Here is a 21,576-nt window from a genome sequence, read left to right on the forward strand (position 1 = left end):
CTTCAAAAAATCTGCCAACAGGAAGAAAAGAAGAAAGGTTTGGAGTCAGTGATTTTAAAGTGTTTGGGTTTTGTTACCACCCATCCCTTAGAGCCACTGCCCAGGCTGGGTCAACAGTCATGCGAAGGTAACGCCATACATGCTAACCCACTCAGGAAATTCTTTGAGATGTCAAGGAAGGAACAGGCTGAGAATTCGGCTCCATCAGGGACCCTTTCAAATTCCATTATGCAAAAGTTTCAGCTGTGATGTGCTCAGGTACCCTCCTGTTTGTTGTGCTCCAGATTGTTTTTTTCGTGGCGTTAGAGTTGTGTGTGTTTTCACGGGATTGCTGCCCAATCCCAAACTTGTCTACGCAGGCCCTGGGCCTCCCAGATAATTCACCATGTAGGCACTGTACTGCTCTGCAATATGCTTCCAGTTTGTCAACTACTTCCAGACCAGTTGGGAGTACTGAGCACATGGTGCCCGGGTGGCCTGCAGATGTGCAGCAAGTGCAACACATCCCAGAGATGTGTTCTGCCCATTCAGGGAACTGCTGGATTCATTATGGACAACAGAGGTTTCTGTATACAGAAATCTCAGAAAAAAGCTGAGATGATTTCATGATCAATCGCTCTTTAAATTATGGAGTACCCTTAATTGCATCTTTCGGCCTGAGAGTGAGGAGCTGAAACAAGGCAAAACTAGCCTTTGTAGGTAACAATGCTCATGGCCTGTGGCCTGTAGGTACACACGGGACCTCACTGCCCCAGGAGGTTTCACGGGGGGTCACTGATAAAAGAAGCTCTGTGTTCAAATGAAGAGTAAGACTGGTCAGGCAAGCTGCTGTGTACATCTGAGAGCCAGGGAGGAGGAGGAAGAAAAATGTCAGCATTCACCCTTTCTGTCTGACCACTGAGCCAACCAGACTTATGGTCCTCTCGGTGAAAGGATCTTGGAGATTACTGTTAATAAATGGTCCATAAACACTGAGCTTCAGAAGACTTTTTCTGCTAGTTTTTGAGTCATAAATGCTGAGTTCCACATTGTACGTTAAACAAGGCTGAGACTTAAAAGCCACTAACTCTGCTTTAAGCATTAACATAAGAGAGTTGTAAGACTCATGTTAATCACAAAGGTCTCTGTTGGCTATCAGTGTCATAGAATTATTCTGATTTGTAGCTTGAAATAGAGACTTTAAAACCTAATTCAGGGTTTACTGCAGAAACAGATGGTTTTTATTTATCCTTTTATTACTGTTGATAGGTATTAAAGAAATGCAAGATAGACTGCTACATCTTACTTGGACTTTTGAAAAGCATTTGTATTGAAAAGGCATAATGATTTAATTTCTTAGAGAATCTTGGATTCTTGTATAGTTCAACAAAGCCTTTGAACAGCAACAAAGTTACCAGATTACGTATTAAATTTGACAATGGTTAGAAGCTTCTTTTGAGTGACACAATTAATTTTCAGTTATCTAACTGGCTTTATGTAACACATCATATTTAGCAGACTAGACATTTGTTAAGATCTTTTATCAAACTGAGCTAATACAGGAAGTCGAAGGAAAAAAGTTGCATTCATTTATTCTGCAAAGAAAAAACTATTTTGGAAGTTTTTCAGTCAGTTCCCCAGCATAAAGCGTTAGCTGTGTACTTGATGTTTTCAAGTATAGCAAAATTTTAATTTCAAAAGTAGCTTTGTTTATTTCAAAGTCTTTGGCAAGCTTCGTACTTTTTATACAAGGAAGCAGTCTTCACATAACATCATTCTCTCTCAGGCCTACAAAGCTTACTGTTTTTACTTCACAAACATGTTTGAGTGGGTGGGCATTAGATTTCCTTTGGGATTCTCAATCTCATTATTTTTATCAATAAAAAGCCTCTGCTGGACAAAGGAATAAATCACATATAAATGAAATATGAGAGATTACATGAGAAGCTCAGCTTTTGCTTAGTCTAATCCAATATCTTTGGCCAAACGTCTCAATGTCAAAGGCTTTATAAGTATTCTACAGGATCAGTCTGGCAAAGAGAAATCAATAACCAGGTAATGGATTTGATTAAAATTTTTCCCCTTCCACCCACTCCCACAAGCCAAATGTTTCTACCCATACTAATCTCTTCTGGCACGTGTAACTGTTGGTTATTCTCTGTCGGGTTTTGGGATGTATATGTATATATAATATGCTTTGTATCATTTCAGAGGGCTGTGTTAACTATTGATGAGTATCTATTTTAAGAAAAAGCAATGTTTGTATCTCATTTTTCTTTAGAGAGATCAGTTCTGCAATGTGCTTTTGGAAAGTATGGGATGATAATAGTTGTAACTTTGCTACACGTTTAGATCCTGTTTTGTTGTGCATCCTGTTTTTCTGCTACTCCTCTCATGCTGAGGAGCGTTTTCTTACGCAGGCCAGGGTACCCAGCAGAAGTCCAAACTTCTGGAGGTTTTCTTTGTTGCCAAATCATCAGGTGCCCTCCTTTACCCCAGTCCTTCTGATCTTCTGTCTTTGAGATGGTTGTATCGGCAGACCACGAGCCATCTGGTACGTTTGATTTTAGAAACATTAATAATCAGACCGTTAGTGTTCTGCAACGATGTTACCTCTGCTTTAAAGAAGTAGTTTTCCACATCAATAGGAAGACAAAAAAAAAAGTTACTATTGCATGCATTTTGAAGTTGAGTCACAGCTGCTTTAATTGTAGAAATGTGTTTGGACTTTGCATCACGTTTTCTATTTTAAATATATCCTTCAGTTACCAGAATTGTCCTTGAAAGCTATTCTAAACTAGAAATACTTTGCAGGAAAAAATGCAACTTCTTTCTTTTATAGCAGGAACCTTAAGAGTCTATCATTATATTGATTTTAAAAAGCAAACAGTCTGCAGTTCCATAGTGTGGTAACTGAATAGGCTTCACTTTTCATCCAGAATGACCATGCTTTAATGAAAAACTACCTTTGGCTTCTATGTCTTGGTTGGTGGAAATATTGACCACTCAAAGTTAGAGTGATTCACTAATAATATCTCCATTACAATAATTCAGCAAACAGCAGGAGAGAGAAATGCTGATAACAGTTGAAGAGAGGAAAGGGAGGAAACTGGCTGACAGAAGAAGCAGTCCTCCTATTGAGCAATTCAAATGTGTATCTGAAATAATTACAGGAAGAAAATATAGTGTAATAAGATGCTGCCCTTTGATGAAACCGCTCTGTAGTTAGTTTCACAGGTGGCTTTACACACTTACTGGATTTCGAGACCAGTGATTGAAAACCTATTGAATTTTTTGTGTAAAACTAATAAATAGTAGGAAACCTTTCCAATATTTAGGATAAACTATGACATATTATTTTCAAGACCAAAGATTTTATATCACAGCCATTTTGTTGATTGTCTAGTTAAGTATCTTCTGCTGGATAGCACACATGGCTCAGATTTTTAAAAAGCTCTTGTACTGTGGGAGCTGGTTAAAAGGTGTCTGGAGTCTGGTTGTGGTGTTTTAAGTGTTTTGCTGTAGCCTTTAAAGCGTTATTTTAACTGAAACAAAGTAAGGTCTCTTGCATTTTAGAAATTTATGATAGGATGCTTACACCAACTGTTTTTTCTCTTTTTTTGTTTCTTGTCTATTGCTAAGGAGTTGCAGTTGTAAACATTGTGAAAAGTGTGGTTGGTTTCTTAATTTGTGTGTATGTTTTCTGTCTCCTGTATGTTAGTTTTCTTTTGGATACATAGTGAGAAACTTCATTTCCCTTTGTCTTGGTGGAGGGAGAAAGGAATGTGGCTTCTGAAATGTAAATCCTGTTTTACAGGGCATTTATATGAGCATACGCCTGCTTCCAAGCAAGCTACCAAATTACATGTTTTTCCTGAATTCCCCCAGAGTTAAGACTATCTGAGTGGCAGTTTGCTTTCAGTAAAAGCAAAGACTACACTAGGAAAGACAGTTAAAGTGTATGTAAGAGGGCAAAGAAAAGAGTTCAGAACAATCTGCTTCCAAGGGATGTTACTCAGACTTACAAAACACCTGGAAAGGTACCCAGAGAGGCATCAGTGACGTCCACCCCTGACCAGCACTCTGTGCTTGCTGGAGGACGCTCAGTCCCACCGCCCTCAGCCAGATGGAACACCAGAAGCAGCACATCCCTCCGGCTTGCTCTCCTCGCAGCAGTTGCTGCTCCGGCGGTCACTCAGCTGCTGGGGCCAGGTGAAGCCCCACAGCTGGCTTACTCCTAAGGAGGAGACAAGGGGCCAGAGGGAAGGACCTGGCCCACAGGTTGCTGGCCAGAACTGTCAGCAGCTTGAAAAACAGAGGCTGTGACAACATGAAACCCTCATTTCCGTAACTTTCTACTGAAACAAGTTCTTAATTCGTACAGCTATACGTTTGAGGAAGGATTGCATTTCCCTCACAAAGGAATACCCCTTGATTTTACTCATTATTTTTAATTACGTAATGTATTTTATCGGATTATATTTCTGTACTTTTCTATGTACACACACACACACACACACACGTTCTGTCAGATAAAATTGAATCCTTGGCCACAATTTTTCAAAGAATTTTCCCTGAGAAAGTGAGAGGGGGTGCCAAAGAATTGGTGTGTCAACACTATAGTTTTGTTTTTGAAACAGTTTTAATATGATAATAGCGGATTCCATTTTGGCCAAATCAAACAATTTAATTCAAACTCAGAATTTCTTAGGGAGTTCTTACAGGGCTTCTGTGGTTTCTTTTGCCTAATCTTTACCTCGTTCATTTGCTATCTTTTTTCCTTTTTTTTTTTTCCCCCAGACAAACTAATGCCACTTTTACTGATTAATTTGTTGCCCCTCCATCACAAATATGAAACATCTCTTTAAAGCCTCTTTCAAAAAGACCTCAAGCTTCATACCCACAGTATAAAGTATTTGACATTGGATACATTTGAACTCTGAATGGGAATAAAAAGATAGCTAGTCTTTTTATAGTATTATTTAAATTATTTTTTAGCTATCTTATTTTTATAATATGTCACTTAAATTTTATGCTTGTCTATAGTTGGTAAATAGTTTTAAAATGTACTAAATGCTTTGCTTAGGTAGAAATAGTCTCATTATGCTAAATGATTGTCTTGTGTTCTACATTCTTCCATTATCCGAATTTTAGGCCTGACAACAGCCATATTTAATGTTAGGAGCATTAAACCAATCTGTTGATATTGGTCGAAAAGGCATTGTGATTATCGGTTTCACAAAACAGGTGTCAAGTTTAATCATTCTCTTTATGACAAAAGTTTATTCAGTTATTCAAATTCAGTGATATTTTGATGTGATTGTTTTGACTCTCAGAAATTAAGAAGAAATTTTCTGATCAGCTGTGTGGGTAATTAGATCTGGTGTTTACTTGAAAGAAAGAAAATAATTGCTATATGATAACCACTTTGATAGAGAAAGTGAGGATGAATATGCAGTTGAAATCTCTTTATAGAGTACCAATAAAATGGTATACTTCTAAACCTATTAGTTCAGCTTCAGTGAAGCCATGAATATGTTCTGTGAAAGTTTTGCAGAAATTTGCCTTCTCTTCAAGGAGTTCTTGGATTTCTTTTCCTACACATCACCCTGATTTTCAGTTTCCCCTGGTCCTGGTACAGCAGATGCTTGGGAGTCAACAGAAGCAATTCAGTTTCACGGGTCTTCAATTCATTTATTTAGGTTGTGAGAAAAAGATGTTGTTCGCTGTGGTGGCTTCAGATTTGGAGTAGTTTAGGTTTTCTTCTTAGCTTCATCAGCATCCCTGTTTGAGGATGGAGAGTTGGAATTACAGGGAGATAGCTGCCTCCTCGCTTGGGCTGGTCTCAGTTTCGCTGGTCTGATGCTGTGTTTCTGCTGAACGTGTCACTCATTCTATTCAGAGTTGTTATACACGTCAAAACATCTCTCTTAATAGAATCTCTTGTGTTATGTTTCTTTGTGTGCAATTATAATCTTGATGCCTTTAACATTCTTGCTTCATTATTGTTTTCTTCTGTGCAATAAAGGCAATTGTTTTTTCCCTGAAGTCTGCTGCAAGGGTTCTAGTGGAGCAGCTAAGGAGATATCCATGTTTGTTATGTTGTTAAAATGTGCGTTTCCTAAAGCGTAGCTTTCTTCTAATGTTGTTAAAATAACAAACATTAGTGTTAGAGTTGACTAGAGAATGGCAATTCAATTGAGGCAATGTCTGAGATATTTGAATTGGAAATAAACCCTAAATATCTAGAATATTTACAAAAATTGAATTGCACTGAAATGTCCCTTTTAAAGGTAGGAGGCTTGGGTTTTACGCAAATATCGCTTAGATTTTTTTAAAAGAGATTTTAGAAGGTGAGGGGGCTTTTTTACCAGTATCACTGACTGATTTGGTTACATTTCTGGCTTGAAGTATTTAGGTAGAGGTTCAAATCCCTGTGTTGCCTGATGCTGCAGGTTTTGCTGTGCCCGTGCCAGTGCTATGGCTAGCTGCTGTGGAAGGGGAGGATCCTAAGCCTCTCCTCCTCGGGCTGTATGCTGCCACTCGCTTCCATTCCCTAGACTTGGACAGCTCTGGTGCACAGTGAGCCCGTTTGGAGAATGTTTTGGAGTTGACTAACTGTGAGTGACCATCGGGACTTGTTTGACCGTTGAAGGACGTGGCTGTGGAACCATGTTCTTAGCTTGTTGTAATTGTATTCTTTGCATTGAGTAGTGTGTACATAAAACGAATGGGGAACAGAAGGAAAGAATGCCACAGCATATGTGTCCACACTTTAGATCAGATTTGAGAGTTGTTGGGTTTGAGGTTTTGTTTTTTTTGTTTCTGCCCTTTCTTGAGCAATCAGGTGTTAGATTGCACGGTCTCATGAATGGAAATTCAGTTTTCATACAAAGCCTTTGTATGAAAGGATGGAAGATTATATTACTTTTGGTATGCTGCTTTCTCTTGTACCAACCCAGGATTCTGTTCATGTTCAGCATTTCCATTCCTCCTCCACTCTCAGACTTCAAATTGTTATCGATCACTATCTCCAGTAACTCATTCCCTGCCTCTGGTTATGTTCATATGCCCAGGGCATGGCTCAGTAAGATCATCAGTTGCCCAAAATACAAACACTTGGCTAGTGCACTGTCCTGTGTGTTTTCTTGGGCTTCACTGTCGAGATCATTACACAGCATGAGTTAAATATTCTTCCAGGTGCCTGGGAAATGTTTAAATCCCAGTGCAGAACTTTCCACAGGCTGTGAAATCTCTATGCACTCATCGAACTCTCTATGTATATGAATATGCAGCTTGAAAATGACGATTTGTACAAACATGCAAATGGGATTAATGGCTGTGGTTCATTACTGGCTATTGATTGAGATTAGACTGGTCAACCATTTGGAGATGATAATGGATTTGAAATGACTGATCCACAACTTTGCGTTTCAGAGGAACTGTGACACAGGATTATCATTGTTAGTATAGGTCATAAATCTGCTCTGTACATGGAATGCATGTACCTGAACTCCTTCCAAACTATATTTTTCTCTACTTCAACAGCCCTTCATTAAAATTTGAGGTTTTGGAGTCATTCCAATGGAGGAAAAATGACCCATGCTGGATGGGATGGGTGATGAGATTAAGTATCACACAGTAATAGCACGCTGTTTAATGTATGTCATGGATATTGATTGGTACTATGCCTGATTTTATGTGGGCTAAGTACACTAATTTATTTTTAAAATGTAACAGTGAATAGGAACACTTTAACTTACATTGGCATTGTTTGAGGGAAAGTATTGGAATAGTTGGTACAGAATAGCTACCACTTCTGGAAAACGTGGTAGTTTTGCTATATTTATTCCTTATATTTAATTCCAGGTAAAATAATTATTTCTCATTAAGTTAACGGAGGAAAATTTACTTGGCAATATCCTAAAGCAAGATGGTACAACTGGACCCAGAAACACTGTTTGCCTTCAGCATAAGCAGCCTTCATAATTGTTGCAGGTATCACTGGCTAGGCTCCTACAAGCTCCCTGCTTGAAATAGGATGCCCAAATGCTCTTACCCCTTGGTAATAGGTGTAGAATTTTGGTGTAGGATGCTGGACATGCACTGGCAGAAAGCTTTTAGAAGTGACATAATTTTTTTTATTAAAAAGGTAATTATTCATTGGTCTTTAAATCTTAGATAGAGCCCTGCATTGTCTAGTGCCTGCGGTCCTGCTGACATGCATTTTGCTACATCTAATCTCTAAGTATTTTAACTAGCTTATATTTTGTCTTTTCATTTTTATTCCTTACCTGGTGCGCTTCCAAAGCCTCCTAAAGGGCAATTTCACATGTACTAAAAACTGCCTTCTACCAGGTGCCTAAATTATATTAAAATCTCATTTAACTACTTTTAATTACATGACATTGAAAGACAGCTAACTAATTTTTTAGATGTTAAAAAGACTAGCCTGCAGTGATCGGTAACACACTCAATATTTTTGTGGGGGTACCAAGCTAATCTTAGCAAGCTGATAGATTTGAATGTAGCAGGCCTGACTGTGGCCTGTATAGATTGTAACCCGAATTGGAGCAATCTGCTACCTTGTGGACATAACAAAAAAATCATTATAGTGATCCTGAATGCAAAACTATAGGCTGTGTTTAGAGCGGGCCAAAACCTTCAAATAAAGGAATAATTGTGCACTGGGACAGAGACAAGCTGGGAAGAGCAGTGGGAAAGGTGCCAAGCGAAACAGGATTTCTCTGTGTGTGTATGGTTAGATATGCCAGCTTCTGTCATCAGTACTCAGTTCAGAAAGGGAAAATGCTTTAACATATGGAGGACTTGTTAGGTTGAAACTTGTTTATAAATGACTTGAATTCGTTGTCTGAAAATTCATATATACCATACTGGGACTCTTTTTGGTAGTAGGAGCATGTTATATTTAAATTATCACAGATGTGAAGCTGTCACTTTTGAAGTGTAATGTAGCCTCAAGGAAGTTTTAATAAAGAAGGTGAACTTCATTGAAACAAAAGATTACTACTTTTATGATGCCTAGTCCCAGGGTCTGTCTTATCTAGAAGCAGTGACAAATGGTGCTATGCCAAAAGACTGCTTTACTTTTTCCCTTGATGTCAGCCAGGTAGAATGGCAGGGGGAAACAGTTATCCTGTCTTGGGTCAATATATAAGCATGAAATATGATAAAAAGATCTAGCATTAGATAATGTAGAATGAAAAATTACCTTGAGTTTTGCACTTGGCATGCTATGCATTGACAGTTTTCTGAAGATTTCCAGCCAATAGCCTTGTGTCACAGGTTTTTGCGGGATGCTTGCATTTTTCTTCTCAGACAAAAAGCCATGTACCTACGTACCGTCCACCATCTGTTGGTTACTGCCGGGCTTCCTGGCTTTGAAACTTATTTATTGGTTTATAGAATGTCAGTTCATGATTGATTTCGCATTTTTGAAATTTAATTTTTTTTTTCCTCAGCTTTGATGATAAATGAGGAAAAGAAAAGGTATTTTCGTATTTCTGCTGCTGAGTATTCTGGCATTCACCTTCTGTATAAATGACATTTTATGTCTATTAATAAAACAGGAGTAAAATTGGGCTTAAGATTATTCTGAAGGCTGGAACATATTACAATTACTACATAAGATGTGTCTTAGACACGTAGTCCATCAGGGTAGTGAAAGCAACACACAAAACAAACCACAGATATCAAAAAACCTAGGGGTTTTAATAAGAAATGTCACTGTAAATAATTAATGTGACTCAGAGTTCCAGTAACAAAAAAAAGTAAACTATTATCTCAAGTCTGTTTCAAGGTTACAAAATCTATTAGAAACAAAATCTTTGCTCCGGAGTGTTTTGTTCAAATACAGGCTAAGAACCTAAGGATGGCTGCACATGCCAATTCTTCTGGGCCATCATCTTGTCCTCAGCAGTGAGTACCAGGGGATGCCTAGGAATGGATAAGAATAGGAAAGGCATTTGTGAGGTTTTGTCTTAGTACCCTCCTGGACTCTGCTTCTTATTTCAAAGGTTCTTGAGCTAGATGCAGTTTCCATGTAATCCTTGATGTATTCCTCTTCTAGAACTTTGTCCCATCTTTCTTTGTGCTCACGAAGAGTTGGATCCACATCATCCTTTATAAGGAACTGTGCAAGTCTCCTGCCTGGTGTGGAAAAAATCACCTGTTTTCTTTTCAATGTTTTTTTTGGGAACATCTAAAATAATATGTTGACCCCAACCTTTTTTAAATTCAGCCCGATTTTCACCTTCTCTGATGAGAAGAAAATGAGGTGCTATGACAAAAGCACACCGTGGCAAAGTAGGACAATAAAGAAGAGTTACGATGACTGCATGGCTGAATTGATGTTTGGTATTTCCGTCTCTTACATTGTTTTTAGTATCAAATGGAAAAGAGAGTGTTTAAATACAGCTCTCGTAACCAAAGGTGGGACCCCAGTGGTAGGTATATACTTTCCTAACTGTAACTGTCTGGATCACTGTTTTTAATGTTGTTTCCAAGGAAAATGGAGGTTTACACGGATGTACTCCCCTGCCTTCCCTATGCTGCTTCTGCGCATGTTCCTTACACCCTCTCCCATGCTCTCTAGTAACTTAACCTGCAGGCTAATTCTGACGAAACTTGGAAGACAGAACTCTAAAGGATCAATCAATTCCTGATATATTTATTTAATCAACAGCTAAGATGATGGGACGAAGAGGCAAAAGATAATTTCATAGGCATTCAGGCTTCATTAGTTCTGTTTTTCATGGAATAACTCAGTTTTTCTAGACATTTCCTTTCTTTATCTTTCCTCTTTGGCCTAACATGAAATGTCAGCAAAATTAAAGTAATCTTTAACAGTATTTGCAGTTTTTCCCTTGGGCTTTGCTGTGCTTAGGGTCCACCTGCGCTGATATTGCAAATAGTATAGTACTTTTTAGAATTTTGTTTTAGAGCAATTGCATGAATAGAAGTAAATAAAAGAGACATCATTTTTCCAATTAAGCAGTTGGAATATTGCTTTTAAAGTGTTTTTCAATTGCCATGGTAAAAGACTGTTAATCCTGTAATGTTTTAAACCGTATGTTTAAAATTTTTTGTTGATCTGCTGATGCTTACGTTGTACGGTTGAGGTCCAGTCAGGTGCTACCTGTTGCTGCAGCTCTTTTAGGACACAAAACTTTAACACAAGCTGTGTTTGTTTTAGTGTGTTGCTTTGAGAACCATTATTTGACAGCACTGTGTGTAAGGCTTTGCTCACTGCCTTTTGGTTTAGACTGTAATTGTCTCAGGAAAGGAGCTGTATCTTAGTTTGTCTGCAGAACACCGGGCATGTCCACAGCGCTAGATAAATAATACTTACAAATGCTAGTAGCACGGATGTTGCTACGTTCACTTAATGCCATGTAGAATATATGTCTGATTCACGGTACTGTTCCTGGCAACTGCTAAAAATAATACTCCTGCGATTAACTCTTAAGATGAGATATGTTGGACAGAGAAGTCTACCTTATTGTTATTTACCAAATAACCTGTAGAGCAAGATGTTCTTTCTCTCCACCAGTAGTCAGCATAAAGCTGGCCAAGAATGCTCAGTGGTTTTGAAGAGGTACTGCTCCAGTCAATGATATGAGAAGTTGAAAGAGGGATGTCCTAGGCAGCTAGATCTAATGATACAAATGGCTTTATCATTTTTCTTGGCTGATGCAAAATTACAATCCTTTTAAATTTTGAAGGGCGGGATCTGTGGTCCTGCTTGGCAGCTGATGTTGTGAAGCAGAATAGCTTGCTAGGTCTACATTCCACAGCATCTTCAGAGGTAACCTGAGTAATATCCCTGGAGTAGATTTCTTAGGTTCAGATCTAAGTCCATCATCCAGAAATATTTGAACGAGGTGTAATATTTGAAGCTGCTTTGACTGTTGATACTACGTTTGATATATTTACAGGGCAACGCTATCAGTGTAGCTATTGCCTTCATTTGACTGGTATTCCAGAAAGGTAATCAGTCACCCGAAATGTTGTAGAATAACTCTGTGCCAAAGGCTCATGTTGTTGCTGAATGTGACTCTTAATTACTGATATGTCTACAACTCAGTAAGTATTAATGGAGAGGCATCTTGTAGTGAGAACAGTAAAGCTGGAAGAAGGAGGAATGTATAATGAAAGGAAATGTGTGTGTTTAGAATACGAGGGAGGAAAGATTTGTTAAGGCTTGAGAAGTTAATGCTCCATCTGCTTTTGTGGAACGCAGAATTAACATGTCCAAATTTTTTTTTCCACTCTAATTGTTTCTGGAAGGTCAGGTTTATAGCATCTATTAGGAATACCTGAAATCAGTTGAAAGGTAGAACTGTATGCACATTTATTATTAAGAAAAAAGATCTATCCATAGAGACAATGCAGGGGTTACAGGTGTCATAGACTCTCCATTGCCTAGAACTTTTGAAAGTTTTTTCCTCTCAAATACTTTGTTCTAAACTATACAGGCGTATTTCATCCCTTATAGTGCTTTGGTCTGCTAGAAAGTCTAAACAGAAAACCTGCAAAACAGACCAAGCAAGACTATACAAACCCAACTGATTGGGTCCATAGAGCACTGTACACAAATGTACTGCTACTTTCTTTAAAAAAAAAAGCACCAAATTTCTAAAAGTTGGCAAAGTTAATTGCATATATGTGAATGTGTTTAAGTGACAGAAAAACATAGGATTTACGTTGTTCTTGCATCCTAATATGTTGTCTGGTTCTTTGATTTGCTTGGTAAGAAAGAATTGAAGTGTTTTATTATTCTCTGAATTAAAGATATACACACTGCACAGAGTTACTTGGAGCTTTCTCTGTTAGTGATCAATCTTAAATTCAAATGAAGATTATGCATATAGCTGATGACATTTAAGGCTGAGCATCTAATGCTCATATTTTCATACGTTTTTAATATAAAAATCAGCATGCATTTTGTTTGAAAATCAGTCATATGGTAGAGGACTGTGTGGGTATCATAGACTGTTAGACAGCCTAAATCATTAAAAACATCTGCTTCTCCTGATATATTTTTTTTTCCCCCCAGATAATCTTATATCATATGTATAGAGCAATAGTGCAGTAAAAGAAATGTTGCAGCTGTGGTAACAAAACATTACCTCAGAATTTGGAGTGTTTCTTTTATCTCCCAGGACCAAAAAATTCTGCAAATCAGAAAAAGTATATCATTATTGATCAGCTATTAAGTAGATAAGATTTTTTTCTAAGAGCAGCATTTTGATTTAGATGCCTGACTTGGCTTGACACAGCACTTTTTTTTTTTTCATTATGTGTGTGTCTGGTTTGAATACTAGTGTGCGGCAAAGATTTCATGACCACAAAGTGCAGGACCAGTGCTAAAACAGCTCTGAGAGCCATCATTCCTATAAGCAGCAGTTTGTGTTTCCCAGAAATACTGACAGTAAGTTCATACATGCATAATTGCAGATCCTCGACTGATGCAACTCCCCTTTCTTTAATGAAGTGATGCTTTAGGGAACTTGTGTTACAGGGGACTGGGGCATTGGGTCCCTCTGTTACTGAGTATTTTTGCCCTTTCTTCCACTGTCAGTCTGTCCCTCAAAACTTCGTGCACAAGCTATGCTTTTGTTTTCCATTTCCACTTTTTTCCTCCTTTGATCTGTAAGGAGTGCTAAACCTCATTTGTAACTCTCCCCTGCCACAGATTGCCAAATTGAATCCATTTGAACTACCTTCCTGCTCATATCTGTTTTCTGAAAGATTTTCATCACTGCCTGGATCGTGTATTCTTAAAATTCAGCCCAAGGAACCGGTTCTTCATGTAGCATTTTGGGGATTATGTATTAAAAAATGCATAAGCAATAAATCTCTTTTTGTGATTCACAACAGTGGCAGTGCATACTACCCTCTGAATCAATTATAGATTTCATCAGTCCCACTTTATACCTGCTTCTGAATTTGTTTTAAAATAGCTCTTATTTCATAAATGGATAAGGGGTATGATAATTTGTCATTTCGCTAATTTTATCTGTCTCCAAAAGTGAAATCTAGCTTGAGTTATTAAAAGTACAAGTGTTTCATTAATAAAAGCACATTTATTCCTAGCAGCTTGACAAAATTAGGGTCTTCTCTGAACCCTTACTCAGGCTTCAAGCCTTTATGCTTTGGTATATGTGAAAAAAGCTTCAGAATTATTCCTGTGCGATGTTAAAATTTTTGAGAGATTAATCTCTCAAAGCTTTGTCTTAGGCATGGGGGTGTAACTGCCTTAATGAGGATTATAATGATATTTTCACAAAAAATAGCAATCTAAACCGTAACTGTTAAAAATAGTCAAAAGTTTAGGTAGGTGATATTTCATAATGGCAAGTTCCCCCTTAAGATCTATCAGGTAAATCATGCACATATTTCAAGCTGTCTTAGTAGGTACTTTTACAGAACAATCTGGTGAACACCTATTGGAAAAGAAGGAAAGGAAGAATATTAAAAAAAAGTTTGACACCACCCCTCCCAGACCTTTGGGTGTTTTCTTTTTTTTTTCTTTTTTTTTTTTTTTTTTTACACTACAACACTGAATGAAGTATCTCTGAGTATATTCTTAGGACAAAGTTTTACAGTAGTGCTTAGGATCAAACCTTGAGCTGTTTTCAGTTCCCATAGTTTTATATCCAGAGATTTGGAAGAAGGATTCCTACCGCCTGTGATAGCACATTTTCCATTATTCAAATGAAAGCAGAGTTTATTGGATCCTAAAGGGGAAATCATCTTACTTTTCTTGGTGAGATAACAGCAGAAATTGGTCTGAAAACCCAAGGTTAAAATATTTTTGGCCTGTATTTTTGTGTATTATCCCCAAACATTTTTTTTCTTTTTTTTTTTAGTAAACACAATAGAAAACCTCCATTATTCCTGGTATAATTTGGGAAGGCTGCATTAACTTTTTTCAATATTTTAAGAGTTTGGGATGAAGGGGCTGTAGATCAGTTCGTCTAACTTGGGTACTGGGAAGGTTGGTAGAAATGGTATTAAGAAGCAAAATTACAGGATACATGGATACATTTGTTATAGTGAAGCATTGGGAGGTGTCAGCATGGCTTTGGAAATTACACCTCACAAATCTGTTAGAGTTCTCTGAAGGGCTTGCTGAGGATTTGATCAAGGGAGATTTGTAAATTCAGTATACCTGGATTTTCAGTCAATTCTTCTTAAGGTCATTTGACAAAAACTCTCAAAAAAGCAAAACTGTCCTAAGCAAAAAGGAAATTTATCTTGTGAGTTTAAAAATTGGTGAAAGGATAGGAATAAAATGTCACTTTCAGAATGGAGAAATTATTATTTGAGTCCCACAGGGATCTGTGCTGGGACCTAAGTTATTAAGATGATCTTGGAAACTGGGGAAGAGAATGAGGTGGATGAGTCTGCTAATTAGTCAGGGCAGTAAAATGAAGGTTGCATGTGAAGAAATATAAGAAAAGAATTCCAGTCGCAACAGTTGACTGGACAGTGAAGTGGCAGATGAAAGTCAATATAGATGAATGCAAAGTAATGCACGTAAGAAAAAATGGTCCTAATTGTACGTGGGTCTAAACTAGTTATTAGAACTCAGGAAAGAAATCTTGGAGCCACTGTGGTCAGTTTTCTGAAAATTTCTGTGTAGTAGTGCCAAAAATGCAAATCAAATTAGAAGAATACAGAATAAACCAGAAAACTCTACTGTGCCATTGTATACCTTCCTTGAGTGCCTGTTTCTTCAGTTGCAGCTCAAAAGGTGCTGAGAAAGCTGGTAAATGTGATCAAAGAGTTGGAATGACCTCTGTATGAGGATGAGTCAATAGAGTAGGAATCTTCAGCTTTCTGGGTAAAATATGATAGGGGACCTATAATACCACAATTGGTTTAGAGATGGTAAATCTGTAGTCAGTGTTTACTTTTAATCACAGTATTAGAATTAGAAGCATCAAATGAAGTAAGGTATTTAAGACCCCAAAATAGTTTTTCACACAATGCATAATTAAATTTTGGAATTCATTGACACAAGAGATTGAGGGTGCCAAAGGTTTGCATTTTTAAAAAATTAATTAGTCATGGAAGAAAACTCCATGGATGCTTGTTAAGCACAAAGCTTCTGTCTCAAAGAAATCCTGAGCCACAGGCTAGGTCTGGGAGAGTTTCATAGGAGAATCACTCTACATACTTTTTCTTATTACTTTCTTTTTATTAGGAATCCCCTACTGGTTGTTGTATAACATGTTACTGAACCAGATGGACTTTTAGTCTGAAGCCGTATGTCCATGCTTAAATGAAATAGAACTATACTAGTTTATATCTGAAGATTTGGCCAAACAAACCTGAGTTGAACTCTGTATTTTTCCTTTATATAACATATCAACGACCCCAAGAGATAGTGAATGCGTTAAGGTGTTTATACTGAGTCAGTAGAGACAAAATTGCGATGCTTAAATAATAATTTATATGTAGAAAATTGTATGGACTTGGGAAATAAGAAAATATTCTTCCCTGAACTTATTTTATTCTATTTTGAAAGCAGTTCTCTGGGCTTAAGTTATTTTACTGATAAACTCATAAATAGACTACAAAAAGTAAGAATGTAATTTTTGGAACCCATATTTACTTTCCAGTGGAAGATAGCTTCTTCATATCTCCTTTTCTTTTCTTCTGATAGCGTATTTAATACATGACGGCTTCATCTATGATGTGTCAGAAAACCGTGTAAAGTAAAAATATGAATGTTTTCAAACATATTTTTTTTGTTCATATGTATTTTAATGTAAAATCAACAATTGCTACTTAACCTGTTTTTCTAAACATAGTTAAATTATTTTGCTGTGTACTTTGAAAAATCTTCATCTATATCCTTGCTAAAAACTACTCTTTATTTTTATTCCTCGTAACAGTGGCACCCAGCTGGTCACTTCAAGTCGGGATACCACAGTGAGGATTTGGGACTTTTCAAAACGTGGATGCATTCTGACTTTAGAAGGACATGCCCACGCTGTATGGGACTGCTCGTGGCATTCCTGTGGTGATTTTGTGGCTTCTGCCTCCATGGACAACACAAGTAAAATATGGGATGTTAACAGGTATGGAGTTACTGGAGATTCTTTATTAGCTAATTGATAGCTTTACTTAATAACTACTGTTTTAGCCCAGTGAGAGAGAGATGTCTAGCATCAATTTGTGGACTTCACTTTAACAACGTAGATAAATTAAAGGGAGTAGTGTAAAAAACAGGGTTTGATGTTATTTACTAGATAAAGGCTTTAATAAATAGGGAGCTGGGAAGGACTTAATTTAAGATAGTGCCAAAAAAAAGTATTTGCTTTTATTTGGCATCTGTTATTCTGTGTTGTTTTTTAAGGTCAGAGCCTTGTGGAACTTCAGTATGTAATTTAAATAAGTAACTGAAAAAAAAATTAAGTAAGTTTTTTCTATATAGTATTTCTAGCTCATGAGTATATAACACACTTTTAATTTAAGGTTGGACAAAAGGAAATTTATTTTATTCATTATACATGTTTTGGCAAGGTGACTCCTGATTAATAAATCAACGTATACCTCTGCATTTTCTTTATTATCCAGGCAAATGCATTTTTATGAAGGTGCTTCTAGAATATTAGTATATTCCTGCTTACCAATTAATTATTAGTTCCTCAACTTCCTTCACTTATATTTGAGGTGACATATTTTGATTGATTTACACCTTAAAAGAATGGAATGGGTGTGGTTTTTTTCCAAACGGTTCCTTCTGGACTCCTGAATGACTTAGGAGTAGTGTTACTGTCAGTGTTACTGACACCACTGTAGTGTACTAGGTCTGATTTTTAACAACTGAATGTCATCAGTCCACAGACAAGTCTCCAGTCTCGTATGTGTTTTCCCTGGTTCTTTATTATCCAGTCCTAATGGATTTTTCCATTTCCTCTCCGTCTTTTTCTTCCTTTGCATTTGAATGAGGTGAAATATTCCTTCAAGCTTGTTGGCCACTGCAGAGAAAGAAGCTTCACTGAAAAAGCAAAGGAGACTTTCTTCTTTTGTTCCTTTTGCCTAGATCACTCCCGGTCTGCTGCAATTGCAGTGAGCCCTGCAGTTGAGACCTAGAGACCTATTTTAGGAGTGTGCTTCATGAAGCGGGAGTGTTGAGGGCTTTTGTTGTAAAAGTGAAGTACTTCTCTGATAAGCATGTATGAGTTGAGATTTTTCAAAATGTCGTAATTCAGCCAGATTTTTTTGAGAATTAATTAAAACTCTGTCAGTATCAGATTTTCAGTCTTCTTTTCAAACAGTGAATTGAGGAAGCATTAAATAATAATAAAAACATTGTTTTCAAAATGGGATAAGCAATGTATCCTTTCATGAATTATTCCAAATTATTTTGGCTAAGCTGAGAGCAGCTACTTAAAACAAGCTTGAAACAAATATTCAATTTTTATACAAGTGTAGACAAAGCAGTTAAAGTTTGGCAAAGTTCAAGACAACTGAGAAGTGAGTTTTATAACAGAAATTGTCAGCCAGTTCTGACAACAGATAATGCTTCCACCATTACTGTAAGTAATAGGAATTAATGGTCAGTGTTTTGCTTAGAAAGGAGAACACTGGAAATCTATTGTATTGTTGCCTCTTTTCTTAATCAATTGTAGGATTTTAATACTTTGATCATCCTGGATGGCATATTCATGACCTTTAAGAAATAATACTAAGAATAGCTTTAATTCTATGTCAGAATGGTTTTGAATTTGCATAGACAAAGGTTTTGTTTAGACACTTTAAAATATCTTCTCTACCAAGGAAGCTTTTGTAGTCAGAGGAATCAAAGCAAATCTTCATCACCAACCCATGCCTCCCACTCACACTCATTACCAATTCTCATTTCTACCTTCAGTGTATCTGATGTGCATTTTAGATTTGAAAATAAGACAGTAAGGAGCACAGCCATGATGTGAAGGGCTAGTTATCAGCATATAATTATTGAAACCTTAAGTCAAAATTAAGCAAAAATCTCAGTGGCTAAAGGGAGCAGGAGGTGGCACCAAAATGTGGCATAGTATGCTTAAAGGAGTATTCAGAGTATGAACTAAAAAAGCCTCACTTGGAGTCCTCTGATGGACTTTCAGTCTGTTCACAGTAAAAGCTCATGTCTTCATTTACGTTACATTACCTAAGTCGAGAAGACAATTGAGTTCTGTTTCGCTAGTCTGTTTAGAAGAATTTGTAAGATGCGCTGTGGAAGTGTATGTGGTATATGCGCTTAGTATAAAATGAGTACGGTGGAAAAATTAGGTGCTCTTGAAGAGCTTCAGTAAAAAGGGATTTAATGACAAGACATGGCTGTTTCAAGCTTAAGACGTCCCACCTGAAGACCTAATTCTGCAGAACGGTCAGCTACAATTGATCCTTATGCCCATGTTGACTAATTCAAGTGGAAAATCAACCCGTGCAGAATATATGGCAAGATGTAGAAATAATCTGTCAAAGCTATTGACAGATTAATCAGGCTGGTGGTTTCCAGTCTGGATTGTTAATTTGCTGATGCTTGTATACAGAAATGCTATACAGAAGAACCTGCAGTGTATTTTGGCTTGGCAGTACTAATTGCCAAGCTAATTGGCTGAGTTTGGCAACACTAATCCTAGATGTTTTCCACATAACAATTTGTTATGTGCCTGGAGTTCTCTGATACGAATGAAGCCAGTTGTGCTAGGTACCATATAAATATATAACCTCCTTCAGACTCCTTTACAGTCTGGGTGTGTGCAACAAAATGGGAAGGTGGAGTAGGCTTACCACAAGGGTTTTTGATGCTTAGAAAATGTTTTTCTTCCCATCCTCACAGAATACGTACTTATCTAGTTGTCATCTTAAGACTTCTCCCTCTCCAGGTGTCTGCCAGTTAACACAAGCTCTGAACAGGGGACAGAGCACAAGATAACCTACTTGTGGTAGGATAACAATCAGTTATCACAGTTACTCTGCTTAATCTAGTGATTTATTCTTTCCACTAATAAGGAATTAACACTTTATAAATGAGAGCTATCTTTCTTCCTTAATATTACATATTTGGATGGATGCCTGCTTTCAGATTGAATGGTCCTGGAAAGCAGCATATTGTAGGGGGGGAAAAGAAAGCAAGATGAATATCAAAGCTATCACTGCCACCTTTCTAAAAGAGATATGTTGTAAATAAATGCTACAAATATAAATACATACGTTTCTGTAATGGGTGGCAGTCATCTTTTTATTTCCAGATTTCAAAAAGCTGCTTTTATGTATTAGAAATGCACTTTTTAAATCTATAAACATAGCTTTTGAAATACCTACAACAGAGTTCTCTGTGGTTGAAAACTTGGTATCAAGAAAGTGGGGAGGCTGTTGGCTATCTTTTAGCAGCAAAACCCAAGATGTAACTTTTACAATTATCAAATCCATTATTGCAGTCAAAGAATACAAGGTGCAACATCTCTTAAATAGGAAAAGGTTGCCAACAGTTTTAATGAATTATGTAATTCTTTGCCAATGATAAGAAAATTCAGACTGCTAATTGTTTGAATTTTGTTTTATTACAAGGTGAAACGACTGCTGATTTTTTTTTTTTGCAATGGATATTATTCATAAGCATATTTCTTTTGTATATGTTGGAAGTTTCTGTCATATATCTAGCCACAAATGGCGTTCCTACCAGGAGGAAAACGTGAGGTAGCTTTGTAGCTAACAATGTTCTTCTCCTTGACAACTTATGTGCCCTCTATTTAAAGATACAATCTGAATTTAAAAAACAAAAACAGAAATCAAACAAACAAAAATCCAAGCACCTTTCTTCTTCCCTGAAGACACAGACATATGCTGAGACGCAACCGTGATCTAAGTTACTGAAGGATTTGAGGGAGTCTGAGTTCTGGTGTTGGAACTTCTCGATGCTTTCTGCTGGGAGAATTGGCTGCTTTTAAAGGAAATTAAAAAGAAACTGGCATAACATATTGGGGGGGTGGGAAGAAAGATAACTAATGTACCTGCCATGGTTAGAGAAATAAAAAAAAACAAAAGCAGCAAAACACGTGCATATCTGCTATCTTCAAGGTTATCCCATCTTCTTAATGATTATAGGAAGCAACTTGAACACGAAGTGGGGGAAGAAATGAAGAGGCTTATAATTTGTGAACATGTTTTTATTCAGCGCATAGCTCAGATTGAAAATATATAGCCAGCAATGTTAATAACTCAGCAAACAGTTCCAGGATTGTTTTCTCAGACCATAAATTCAGGACTGTCAAAGTCATTTTGGCAGGATTAATTTCAATTATCCAACTGTAAATACCGTCAGAGATTTTTACAGCCTGATCTCTGATATGCAAATCAAACTGAACATCATATATCTCACGTAAACACAGACGGTTATTTAGTTTTGCAAACATATGCTGTAGACTGTATGTTAAATGCAAACATTGTTATTTATGCTTTAAGATTGAGAAATTATTTTCACCAAAGTCAGAACATTCAGAATTTTTTTTCTCCAGTTTATCCATTATATAGTCATTGGACCAGTTCTCCAGTTTTCTCTGGTTTCTTTCA

General features: G+C 37.0%; 1 protein-coding gene across 1 annotated transcript in view; it reads left to right on the plus strand.

Moving 5' to 3' along the window:
- The window catches only part of SPAG16 (sperm associated antigen 16), a 410,239-nt gene that overhangs the window by 206,165 nt on the left and 182,498 nt on the right, over nucleotides 1–21,576 (plus strand). Inside the window, exon 12 of the mRNA XM_075153736.1 lies at nucleotides 16,908–17,093. Within this exon, the coding sequence (XP_075009837.1) occupies nucleotides 16,908–17,093 (186 nt within the window). The remainder of the gene's footprint in view (nucleotides 1–16,907; nucleotides 17,094–21,576) is intronic.

The sequence above is a fragment of the Calonectris borealis genome, chromosome 6 (genome assembly GCF_964195595.1).
Source record: "Calonectris borealis chromosome 6, bCalBor7.hap1.2, whole genome shotgun sequence".
Lineage (NCBI taxonomy): Eukaryota > Metazoa > Chordata > Aves > Procellariiformes > Procellariidae > Calonectris > Calonectris borealis.